This window comes from Cervus canadensis, chromosome 6, assembly GCF_019320065.1.
Source record: "Cervus canadensis isolate Bull #8, Minnesota chromosome 6, ASM1932006v1, whole genome shotgun sequence".
In the NCBI taxonomy this organism is placed as follows: domain Eukaryota; kingdom Metazoa; phylum Chordata; class Mammalia; order Artiodactyla; family Cervidae; genus Cervus; species Cervus canadensis.
This window is the reverse complement of record NC_057391.1, coordinates 41,050,442-41,062,556: the sequence shown is the minus strand read 5'-3', so window position 1 is coordinate 41,062,556 and position 12,115 is coordinate 41,050,442. Positions and strand designations below refer to the sequence as shown.

At 43.5% G+C, this 12,115-nt stretch overlaps 2 protein-coding genes across 6 annotated transcripts in view; one reads left to right on the top strand and one right to left on the bottom strand.

Moving 5' to 3' along the window:
- FRMD6 (FERM domain containing 6) overlaps positions 1-7,098 on the bottom strand; it is a 78,156-nt gene extending 71,058 nt beyond the window's left edge. For 2 of the 4 annotated variants that reach the window (XM_043471666.1, XM_043471669.1), the window contains exon 1: positions 6,950-7,098. The gene's annotated coding sequence lies outside the window, so the exon portion shown is untranslated. Of the gene's footprint in view, positions 1-6,368; positions 6,499-6,949 lie in introns of those variants that run through there. The other 2 variants (XM_043471667.1, XM_043471668.1) reach the window with 2 other exon arrangements.
- Positions 7,099-7,331: 233 nt separating this feature from the next.
- On the top strand, positions 7,332-11,073 carry LOC122443481 (putative uncharacterized protein FRMD6-AS1). Of its 2 annotated transcripts, XM_043471671.1 has the most exons (3): positions 7,332-7,723; positions 8,876-8,950; positions 11,026-11,073. In XM_043471671.1, exons 1-2 carry the CDS (start codon positions 7,414-7,416, stop codon positions 8,908-8,910), a joined length of 345 nt encoding a protein of 114 aa, XP_043327606.1. In that variant the 5' UTR covers positions 7,332-7,413; the 3' UTR covers positions 8,911-8,950; positions 11,026-11,073. The 2 variants fall into 2 exon arrangements, with proteins under 2 accessions (XP_043327606.1, XP_043327605.1); XM_043471670.1 differs by lacking the exon at positions 11,026-11,073 and having other exon boundaries at positions 8,876-9,314.
- Positions 11,074-12,115: the final 1,042 nt, after the last annotated feature.

The following is a 12,115-nucleotide window of genomic DNA, read 5'->3' as shown; positions in this document are numbered from 1 at the left end:
ACAAGGAAAAAAAAGTCTTCCTTCATAAGCACTTTATCTATTAGATTTCTCATAACTCTATGTTTTACAATAAGTGCTTCCTGGGGACAGCCATAGACTTCAGCATCAGAAATTCACTGTTGTTTTCAGTAGACAGAAATCAGAAACTGGCTATTTCCAAGGATATTTAAGAAATGATAACTTGATGGGATTAGGGGGGATAGAGGAGAAAAGTGTATAGAAGAGGGGGCATAATGGCAGGAAGAAGCAAAAATGTATGTGTATTTACATATACTCTTATTCTTTTTTTTTTTTTTTACCGTACGAATGACCTTTTATTGTTTGCAGCGGGAAGTGGAAGAGGGGATATGGCAGCTCCAGCTCTTGGGGTGGCTCCACAGACTCAGTCGCCGCCCTCGAAAAAAGCTACATATACTCTTATTCTTAAGAATAAACTTCTGAAAATATTTAGAAAGCAGTCCTTTGAAATTAGGGTCCATCCTAGACCATTTGGGCTTCCCAGGTGGCGCTAGCGGTGAGGGACCTGCCTGTCAACGCAAGTTGGACATAAGAGACGTGGGTTTGATCTCTGGGTCGGGAAGATCTGCTGCAGGAGGGCACGGTAACCCACTCCAGTATTCCTGCCTGGAGAATCCCATGGACAGAGAGGAGCCTGGCAGGCTACAGTCCATGGGGTTGAACAGAGTCAGACATGACTGAAGTGACTTAGCATGCACGCTAGACTATTCATGGATGAATAAAATGAGCCAGGTAGAGGATCTCAAGATATCACCTACTTGGCACTTACAACCCAAAGTCTCACTGGAGAGCCCTGATAGAGAGGGCAGAAGGAAAAGGGGATTAAAGAAAAATTCCAAGGGTTGTGTGTAGGGGCAGAGACACAGCAGGCTTGAGGAAGTGCAATTCTGCTTCACTGGCCACAGCCCCCTTTCCTCTGGGGAGGTCTGCCTCTATCCGAACAGAGCCATAGGATACCTTTGTGTGGCTCAGGAAAGGGCACCCCAGCCTCCAGGCCAGTGGACTCACTGCTTGGACCACAGAGTCAGGGGCTGAGTTCCAGCCTTCAGATGGCAGTAGTCTAAATGAAACTGTAAGTCAGAAGCAGCTTCTACTCTTGGCGCTATCATGAGCCGTGAGACTCTGAGTCACTCAGTCTTCGGGATCTTTAGTTCCCCTCACCTCTGAAACATGAAGGGGCTAGCTGTCACCTAAGGTCCCTTCCTTCTTGCCAACTCTCAAGTGAAATGCAACAACCAGTTGTATATTCCAAAATGTGTCCCCGAAACACTAGGGTTCCATGGGCCTAGACAGAATCTAGAGACTTGAGCCTTTAGTGTTTCTGGGATATTGTATTTTTTTCTCTCATGTTTCTGGAGCATTTTTTTCTTACTCTTCTCCCCCCTCCTTTTTTTAATTTTTAAGGTTATTCTTTCAATTCCAAAGTGCTCTTTCTTGAGCCATCAAAAGGTCATGCCCCACAGATCAGCCCCAGACCACCCAATGTCTACCAACAGAATGGATAAATAAACTCAGTATATTTATTCACAGAAATAAAAGAAAAAAGAAGTACTGCTGCCTAAATCAATTTGGACATGACACTATGTTGAGTTAAAGAAGACACGAAAAAGAACTTACATTTGATTGCATTTAAATGCAGCCCAAGAACAGGTTAAAATAGCATCACCAACTCAAAGGACATGAGTTTAAGCAAACACCAGGAGATAGTGGAGGACAGGGAAGCCTGGCATGCTGCAGTCGCGGGGTCACAAAGAGTCGGACATAGCAACTGAATGACAACATGACAATAAAAGTCAGAAGAGTGGTCATCCTTGGGGCAAGGTTTAAGACTGCATGGAGAAGCACGGGGGCAGGCGAAGGGCACCTGGAAAAGTTCTGTTTCTTGACTTGGATGCTGGTTGCCTAAACATGATCAGTTTGTGCTGTATACTTCTGATCTGTGCATTTTTCTGGCTGTATGTAATTACTGAGTAACAAGTTCAAAGAAATAAAGCCACAGGGACACCCACTCTCTTCAAACAAAAACCATGGACTAAAACTGGGCAGCATAAGTGCTGCTAACAGAGGGGGAGAAAGTTAATTACATTTCATCTAATGTGAATCAGACAAAGAACTACCTGAGAAGTTAAATGAGAAGCTTCATTAATTTTTCTAAAATCTTCATGCAGAATTTGCTTGATTTTAATAATGATTTCCTCCCTCACATGAAACTGCAGCTGTAAGGGAGTATAAAATGTTGCTTTTCCATATATCTTCATATGCCAGTAAAACATGACTGCTCAAACTTCTATAACATCTGTGAACAAAGGCAATGTTAGTAGAAAACATCTGAAAACATCAAAAGATAATCTAATTGGAATACTGAGGCTCGAAGTAGATACTTTTGGTCAAGACTTATCATTATCACATTAATGAAATGACCTGGTTAATGACTACATCTCTACCTAGATTCTTGCTGTATAGATAAACTCTGCTGGGTAAGGCCACATAGGTGGGGAAAGGCATTCCAGAAAATGCTGTGATACAGACAACACCAAGGACGCTCTGGAAAACAATGCCATCTCCTTTGCGCAGTGTTTCGCACCTCTGTGAATGTTTTGGCACAACATTTTCCTCCTTACGTGATACAACCAGCTGTCAGATTACTGATTTCTTTCCCTTCCCCAGTGTTCTGTGATCCCTCTTTGATCAGTACTGTATACTGCATGACTGGTCCATCTGATACATATGAAAAGTGATAGGACACAAAGTTCCAGCAGAAGAAATTACACCACTAAATCATACAAGATAATTGGAACCACAGATTGCTTGTTTTCACTCAAAACTTAATGATAAATTCAGCCCTTACAGCTGGAGAGTCCTCTGGACCCAGAGCGTAGGGGGTGGGCATTAGCAGATCTCTCAAATGCTAGAGAACTAATTAAATATTTCTCAAATCATCAGAGTTTAGATGAAAAATGCTTCCAGCCTTTGAAATGTGAAGTGGTGGGAGAGGGGTGTAGGGGAAGAAAGGACAGTGATAAGCATCCAATCTCTGAATGCAATATTTATAACACCAAACTAGTGATTCAACACAAACTCAGGCAAGGTTTCCAGGACAGAAGCACTATTTCATGTTGTATATAGACCTTACAGTGCACCTTAGTTCTAATTCTTTTTCTCTCAGCTGAGAAGACCTTATTCTTTAATTTCCACTTTTAAATATAAAGCTTTCCCCACTTCAGTCTTTACCTCAATACTCATCCTTCTAAGTTTAGATTTTCCTTGCAATTCAATGTCCAGTTTTCTACTTCTTCCTTCCTCTCAAATTATCCCTTTAACTTGTTTCTACTTATTTTTATAGGCCCCCAAAGCCTCTTCCTCAGCATAATGTGCAATTCAACAGGCCCTCTCAACTACTCCCTATACCAAAGTTTAACTACAGAGGCCAACAATACCATTTTTTCCTATTTGGGTTTTAGGAAAGATACATTTTAACTAAAATTTTATCACTCATAAATTCCTTCACTAAATCTTTCCTTTTCCTCCTCCTACACTAGATTGTTTCACACACAAATACAATGTAATCAAACAACTCAAAATGTATAATTCTATAATTATACAAAGACTTCCTAAAAATATATCACTGCTAATGTATGACACACACCCTTTATAACTCTGTTATTGGGAGTACAAGATAAAAAAACACTGGAGTTTTCCTGTAAGTTGTGTTTCTTGTTTCTTGTTGAGAAAGAAGGGTAGAGGTATGTCATACAAATTGCTGTATCAGAAACCACAAACTGTGTTACAACAAGATTCTATTGAAGATTATAAACACACTTAAAACTTTTTTTTTTCCTTAAAAGAAGTTGTAACTGCGTAAACAAAACCCAAAGCTTCTATACTCTGCCCAAAGGATACATAATACTTAAACTGGAGGTTTGTACCTCTTAATAATATATTTTTAATATATTATTTTAAAATAATAATTAACACCTCCAGTTTCCCCACAGTCTTCATCTACCAAACCAGGGCATTTATGGGGTTGGTATTAATGAGTAGTAGGAAAAATTCATCTTTCCATAAGTGCAGAAAACTTTCTATCCTTTAGAAGACTTGAGACAATATTAAAATGACTAGAGAAGGCTGGTGAAATTTAGTTCTGAACTCTGAAAACCACCTAAGGGATAATTTGCAAATGCCATCTGGGATCCAGGCAGCCTCATCAACAAAAGGGGAAACTGGTTGAGATCATACAAATCTAAAATTCACATACATTTTTACATCTGGACTGAATCTTTCCTTGGTACAGGCTTTCATGTATTAAAATAATTGTTTGCAGGTTTTAGCTTTTTCTTTTTTTTAACCCACAGCCTCAGAAATCAAAATGTGCAACATCCAACTTGAAAACTACAAAGAATTCCTTTATCAAAAAAGTTAGTTGTGAGACAGGATTTACACTAAACTCTGAACTTGATAGCCTAGTCAAAAACAATTTTGTTTGAAACTTTCATTTCAAGCATCTGCCACAAAAGGCTACAGAGTCTATTATGTCATAAGTTTTGAAAGCCAAAAACTTTATAAGTGTAGTTAAAAGTGGAAACAAAGTTCAGAATCTCAAAAAGCTCTACACTTCCCCACCTCCCCTTCCAATTTAGCTAGTCCATTTGAATGAGTTTTTAAAGAACTTGTAGCTAAAACTTAGTACCTAGCACATGGACATTTCCCTTTCAGAAGCAACAGTTTTTATCCTGGCCCATTAGGTTTTCCGGTAGAGCCAGGAGCATCTTAATTCTCAAGTTCAAATTATGTATTTGAGGCTAGTAGCTTACCCACCCCCGTTGCCCCCCAAAAAGGAGGGGGGTAGAAGCAGAGAAAGATTTCCTGTCCCTTAGAGTGTTTGGGGCCCTGCAAGAACTGCTGATTACTGTGGTCCATCAGTGTCAGATCTCAGGCACTCTTACAAGCAATTCAAGGGGGGGGCTTGGTGGGGTGGGGAGAATTAGTTCATATTACAGACAGTCTGCTTTCTGGAAAAGATATCCCGCAGGTAACTGGATAGCAGATATTCCCTGGGGGACCCTTCTCATCTAATAATCCCAGAAGTCCATTTTAATATGAAATATAAATCCAATATATTTACAAACATACTGAAAGAGCATTCAAATGTCAGCTGTCTCATATTGTGGAGTATTTTCATTTTTAACATAATACTTCTATTTCTCAAAACCACACCCAAGGAAAAATGATTAAGTGCTAGAAGTTTTTTTTTTTTTTTTTACTACAAAGGACAACAGCACAAGCATCTGTTTTCCTGCCTCTCTCTTCTGTTCTTCTCCCCTCCCCCACCTTCTACCCGGCAGGCGGTCTGTAGGTTTTGGTGCCTGTTAAAATTACTTTCTACAATAGTTTCATAATGCTGTAGATTCTGAAAAACTTCTGATCCTCTAACAGTGCTGAGCCTAAACTTATGCTCTGTTCTAAGAAGAGAAATCCAAAAGTCAAAAGCCTTTTTAATGACAGATGTATTACGGAAAATTTTCCCCACAAAGTTTTGATGCTGTGAAATATCAACTCCCTGAAATCACAGAAAGGAAATGACTTACATTCTTGGAAAATGAAGCCACTAGCAGCTTTCTCCAATAGAATTCTCTAATCCCTAAACTACACCCTGTGGCAACGGGGGAGTATTTCGTGCAAGGACTAAATTTATATAGATGCTTACAAAAACCAATAAACAAACATTGCCAGGTCCCAGAGAAAAAGAGGCGGAATCTACATGAGAAATCCAGCAAGAGATACTTTTTCTGAACACTCAAAAAGGTTAGAGCGCACAAACTTGAAGTTAGAAGCAACCTGAGAACGCTTGCTTAAGTTTTTCTTCCCTGCTGTGGGCAATGCACAACTCCTGAGGGAAATACTGGCAAAACAGATTTTTGCTAGAATTCCAAACGAAAAGGATGTCAAGGAGCTAATATTTCTTTGGACACTAACTAAACAACTGCACGGCCTGAAAATTCGCCAACTTTCACCTCAACTTTAAAATGTGCTTATTTTGACAGCTTTCCATTTCTTCCTGCCTTCAAGAAAACGCCCTCACCATTAGATTATGCTGTCCCGGGACTAGAGGGTTGCTGTAATTCCCGTGGACCTCACTCGGGTGGCCCCCAGCTGTCCATCCCTGACAGCTCCTGGCTCTCCTCGGGCACAAGCTGGGGGTCTCCTCGGCCCGGAGTCGGGCCTGCGCGTCGCTAGCTCCTCCAGGAACCCAAATACTGCAGGCCGCGCCCCCCACTCTCATCCCACCGAGGCCCCCTTCCGGCGTCGCCGAGCGCGAGCTCAGTCTCCGGCTCCCCAGACCAGGGACTTACGGGGACGGTGGGACAGACGCCGCGCTCAGATCCCCTCACGCAGCCGGGCTGCCCGGGCCGGCGCGCGCACAACAGGCGGCACCCAGGAATTCGGGACTCAAGAGCTGGCCCAGCAGCCCGGACACAGCAACGGGGCGTGACGGGCAGGCGTCCCCAGCCCGACCACCCGGGAGCCGAGCGCGAGCACCGATCCCGTGGTCGCAGCCCGCAGTCCCGATCGGCCTCCCGCCTCGCCGCAGAGGCTGCCCGAGGCTCTGCGCCTTCTTCGCTGCCCGGTTCGGCTGCCCCGGGGCCCCGTCCTCCCTTCCCGGCGTGGGCGAGCTCCGACTCGCCGAGAAGCGACCTTCCTTCCAGTCCAGTGCCCGACGCCCAGAGCTGAGAGAGGGAGGAGAAGGAGAAGAAAGACGCGGAGAAGGGGACACCTCCTGGGCTGGGGCTCGCGACTTCCAGAAGCCCTCCCGAGGTCCCGTCCAGCCTCCGCCGCCGCCCGGCCGGCAGGGGGCAGAATGAGCGGCCGGGGCGCGGTGGCCGTCTTGGAGGTCGGCCAGGGGAGTTCCCGGGTACCCGGCTCCTGCTCTTACCTCGGAGAAGGTCCGCAGCACCGGGCGTCAGACTACTCCCAGCTCTCCTTGCCTTCCTGTCGGCGCCGCGCCTGCCCCACTGTCTCAGCCCCTTGCCCCGGGCAGCCAGACGAGCGCTCCACGTCCGCCCCGCCCACGCCTCCCGCCCCGCCCCCTGAGGCTCCGCCTCCAGCCCGCCCCGAGGTGGCGGGGGCAGTGGCAAAGCCGCAGCAGCAGAGCGTGGAGCTCGCAACCGCACGTGGAGCGCCTGCAGGCCCCGCCCCGGGCCCAACCAAGCGTCCCGCGGAGGGGTGCCGCGAGTCAGAGGCGGGAGAAAGCCGAGCTCGCCACGCCTCCGGGGTCCTGGGGAGGGAGGCGAGCCGCAGATGGATGCTATGTTAGGACCGCAGCCATCTAGGCTCTCCCCAGCAAAACGGAGACGGAGGCGCGAGGGGACACTGTCAGCTCCCCCCAGTTCTCGCCTAATGGCCCCCTCTGACACCGGCCTTCGCTCCCGGGTATCTCTGCCTCCCGAGCTCAGTCCGGCTGGCTGGGGGCGGCAGTTTGGCCTGAGCTTCGTTTTAGCAATTCGGAACGACGGAGGGGAGGCCACTGGGCGAGGAGGCGGTCCCAGCGGAGGCGGCTTAGCGATTACTTCCTCCAGTCCTCCCGTCCCGCACCCACCTGCCCATCCACCCCTCAGGACGCCGGTCTTTCGCCGGTTTTATGCTCAATGGAGGAGGCCCCGCCGAGGAAGGCAAGCCTTCCCCGCTAACTGCCTCTCCAGGTCTTCAGGTAGACACAGCCTCTGTCCGCTGTGGTTTTAGCGCCAGTGACCTCTCGGACATTATTTTTACCCCTCTGCTCTCGATGGTAGCCGAGGGTAGCCGAGGGAGTGATGCAAAAGGCCAATGGAAGGTATTTTTAGGGCACTAAGACTCAAGATAGGAGATGGAGATTTTGGGGGGCCACCTTTTAATTGTTGGGTCTAGGGAAGGAGTAGGTTACTCCTTTCCAGCCAGGCTGCGCCACTTGGACCAGCTTCTGGGGACTGGAGACGAGAGAGGAACCAGCCTCCACCTGGCCTCCAGGCCCGCAACTCACAAAACTACCCGCTCCCCGCGCCGGGGCTTCTACCCTCCTAGGTCTTCTGTTGCCTGCTAATCCGGTGAGCCCTCGCCAGGGGCGGCAGTAACGCCCACGGGGCCCCTCACTAAGGGAGTGATGAGGTGCCTCTGGAAGTGACAAGGAGACAAGGAAACCGAGGGCCTGAGAAAGGACACTACTCCAAATCAGATTTATGCTAACAGAAGCCAGCTTTAAAATTACCCTGCTCTTTTTATCTAAACATATAGTTTGATCCAAAAAAAGTTACCTGTTGAAGGTATGCCTCTGTGCCTTGTTTACATGGCAGAAGAAATTCCGTTTTGTGTTCACAGCCGAAGCTTACTAGAAATAGTTGTTTCATTCACAGCTTTTACATTTTGAGAACAATGACATTAGAACTGAATATTGGGGATGGTGATCTTTTTTTATCTTTCCGCAATGTATAATCCATTCGGAGCTTATTTCGGATAAAGCAAAACAGTTTCTAAGGCTATTGCACTCATGATTTAAAGTCATGACTCCTTTGTGGGAAGGAGGACAAGAACTATGTTCCAAGGACTGCCGTTTGAATTAGTTGTGTTTAATTAATAGACTAAATTAAAAATTTTGTTTAGTAGTTGATTGCAACGTTGACATTTAAAAATGGAGGTTTATATTTTTCCTCTCATTTTTGACTTTAATGTGCATTCAGAATCAGTACATATTAAACAATAGTTGACAAGGTCTTAATTTGATATCTAATGAGATAACCCAAGTTTTCATATGTGAAGATAAATGAGACAAGTGAGAAATATAACACTATCATGGAAAACAGTTCCTAAATCTGATTATTTTTTTCAGGCTTCATGCATAAAAATCTAGCAGATAAAGAATAACGTTGGATTGTGAAGCATTGCTGCAATTTGAAGAAATTAGGTAACCCAGGGAGTAAAATATTTTAAACCACTTTTAAAAAACATGTGTTCAAGATTGAGTTTATTGTCTAGGATTTTATTATAGCAAAATTTACTATATGAATTTTTAAAATCATAATCATGTTATTAGTATGAATACCATGATAAACATAGACTCTTCACATCTTACACTTTGTAAACTAAGTACTTTAAAATTCTTAAAAATCAGTTTTATAAACCCCTGAAACAACATAAAATTCAGGAAGGATTGCTTTGGAAAACAACACAGTCCACTCAAGATGGAACTGGAACTGAGAAAGGATGAGTTGTTTTAGATGTTTCTTACCACAGGAAATGTTTTTCTGTGCTTATTGTAATAAATAATGCAGTTTTGTAGGTAATTAAAGTATATTTTATGATTCTCTTTGATGTTTAGATATGGATTTATTTTCATTGGTATGATGACATGTTTTCCTAAATATGAGATGTTGACCATCAAGTGAAATATTATCCTAAAACACATCTTAAACTTTCTCCATAGCAATATAAATATTGTATGTTTTTGCTTTAGTTTTATTAGGAAGAGGTTATTTGTCCCATAAATTTATTTATTGAGTACTCCCTTACACAAGCACAGAGTTACACTCTGGGATTTAAACCTAAAAATAGCATCTTATTATAGTTTGAGGGAACAGATGAACTTTATGCTTGGTATAGTAGAGGTATGCAGGAGGGATAATGGGACGGCCAAGAGAGGGCTTCAGATATATCCTATCAACCGAGATGGGAAGGATGAATGCAAGTTTGAGAACAAGTTGGTTGAGGTGGTGTTTCTCAAACTTGGTAGCACATTGCAACCACCTAGGGATTTTAAAAACTCCTGATGCCTGTGTTCCAGGAATATGATTTAATTAGCCTAGGATGTGACCTGGACTTGGGGATGTTTTCAAGATGCCCATATTATTCTATATGGAGACACATGTGGGAACTATGGGTTACAGTATCTCAGGAAAAGAGCACAGAATGAGCAGGTGCATGGAGGCATAGTTTTAAAGGATAATGACTGTAGCCTCATTTTGTAATTGAACATGCTTAAGCTTTGGTGGGTGATAGTTACACATTTTTAGGTAAGAAACACAGTTACATAGAAAATGAAGAGATGTGAACTGCTATAATTTACATCCCTATACAAAGTATTTTCCAAACACCAGAAGAGTACCTTAAGAATTAAGTTCAGTTCAGTATGTTAGAAGAAAATAATCTAGTTCTTTTTCATCTTTTACACATAATTCAAGAGAATTTGGAACTTACCATATGTTTTAATGCTGAAATATAAATTCTAGTCAAAGGGAGAAGCCAGTAAATTGACATATTAGCTTTTAAAGAATACTTTCTCCAAATTAAATTCTGTTCATCATTCTGACTGAAGGTCATAATAAAGAAATTAGGCTCCTTTTTCTCTTTGGTAATTACTAAAGTTCATTGAAAAAGCAAAACTATTCATTTTAAAGCAAATAAATTTAAGTCCTACTCGAAGGTCTTAAATGTCCCTTTGCATGCATGCTAAGTCACTTTTCCAACTCTTTTCGACCCTACTGACTGTAGCCCACCAGGCTTCTCTCTCCATGGGATTCTCCAGGCAAGAATATTGGAGTGGGCTGCCATTCCCTTCTCCAGGGGATCTTCCCAACACAGGGATCAAACCCGAGTCTCCTGTAATCCGTCCATTGCAGGTGGATTCCTTACCACTGAGCCAGCAGGGAAGCCCAAATGTCCCTTTCGCTAACATATATTACTTTGAAAGAAAAAAGAATCACACATGGAAACAAACAGTACAGGTTTTCACTGACAAAAACTCAAAGTGCACTTATTATTCTCAGCTAGTGTATAACTTATGTTCTGTAAGATAAAACACCAAAAGAGATTTTAATTCTCAAGGGAAGTCAGGAGACTTGATTAACAGTCATTTAATCCAGCTGTCTCATTATTATGTACTAGGAGTCCCTAACCAGGAATAGAAAGAATTATAGCTCACCTCTGAACAACACAAGTTTGAACTGCATAGGTCTACTTATATGTGAATTTTTTCCCCACTAGTTAATACTACAGTACTACAGGATTTTCCAGTAGTCATATATGGATATGAGAGATGGACCATAAGGAAAGCTGACTGCCAAAGAATTGATTCTTTTGAACTGTGGTGTTGGAGAAGACTCTTGAGAGTCCCTTGGACTGCAAAGAGATCTAACCAGTCAATCCTAAAGGAAATCAATCTTGAATATTCATTGGAAGGACTGATGCTGAAGCTCCAATACTTTGACCACCTGATGCGATGAACCAACTCTTTAGAAAAGACCTTGATGCTGGGAAAGATTGAAGGCAGGAGGAGAAGGGGACAACAGAGGACAAGATGGTTGGATGACATCATCAACTCAATGAACATGAGTTTGAGCAAGCTCCGGGAGATGGTAAAGAACAGGGAAGCCTGGTGTCTGCAGTCCGTGGGGTCACAAAGAGTTGGACACAACTGAATGACTGAACAACAGGATCCACAGGCAGACATGGAACTGCAGATACAGAGAAACCACAAATATGGAGAACTGAGGGTATATGTATATATTTGGAGGGCCAACTATAAGTTTTACATGGAAGGACTGCGTGGAGTCCTTTACATGCATGGAGGATGAGTTCCCCTACACCCTACCCCACCCCTTGTTGATCAAGGGTCAGCTGTATTTTGTAGAGGCTCCACAGCACTGGAATTAATATTATGTACTGATCTAACTCAGGAAGATTTACCTTTACCCAATTTACAGATACAAAATTGAAAAATTTTTAAAGTCATTAAATTCTGTTCTCTTGGCCATCAAGTTTTGAGACACTACTTTAAAATAGTTGAACTTGATTATCCTGGGACAAAGTTTGCTTTTAATACAGTATATAAAACTTTACAGGAGACATATTTGAAGAGTTACTTTCTTTCTATTCCAGTATGGTTTTAGTTTCACCACAAACACCACATTCTGGTTCCTTGAGGGCTCAAATACTTGAATACTCCAGACAAAAGTTTCCATAAGACTAGGGCTGGGGGGCAGTGCCGGGGCTCACAGGCCAGGCCATTCACTCTTCAGGAGAGGCTGTTCTAAGGGGTGCAGGGGAGACATGAGCTACGCGAGGTAGGACAGCC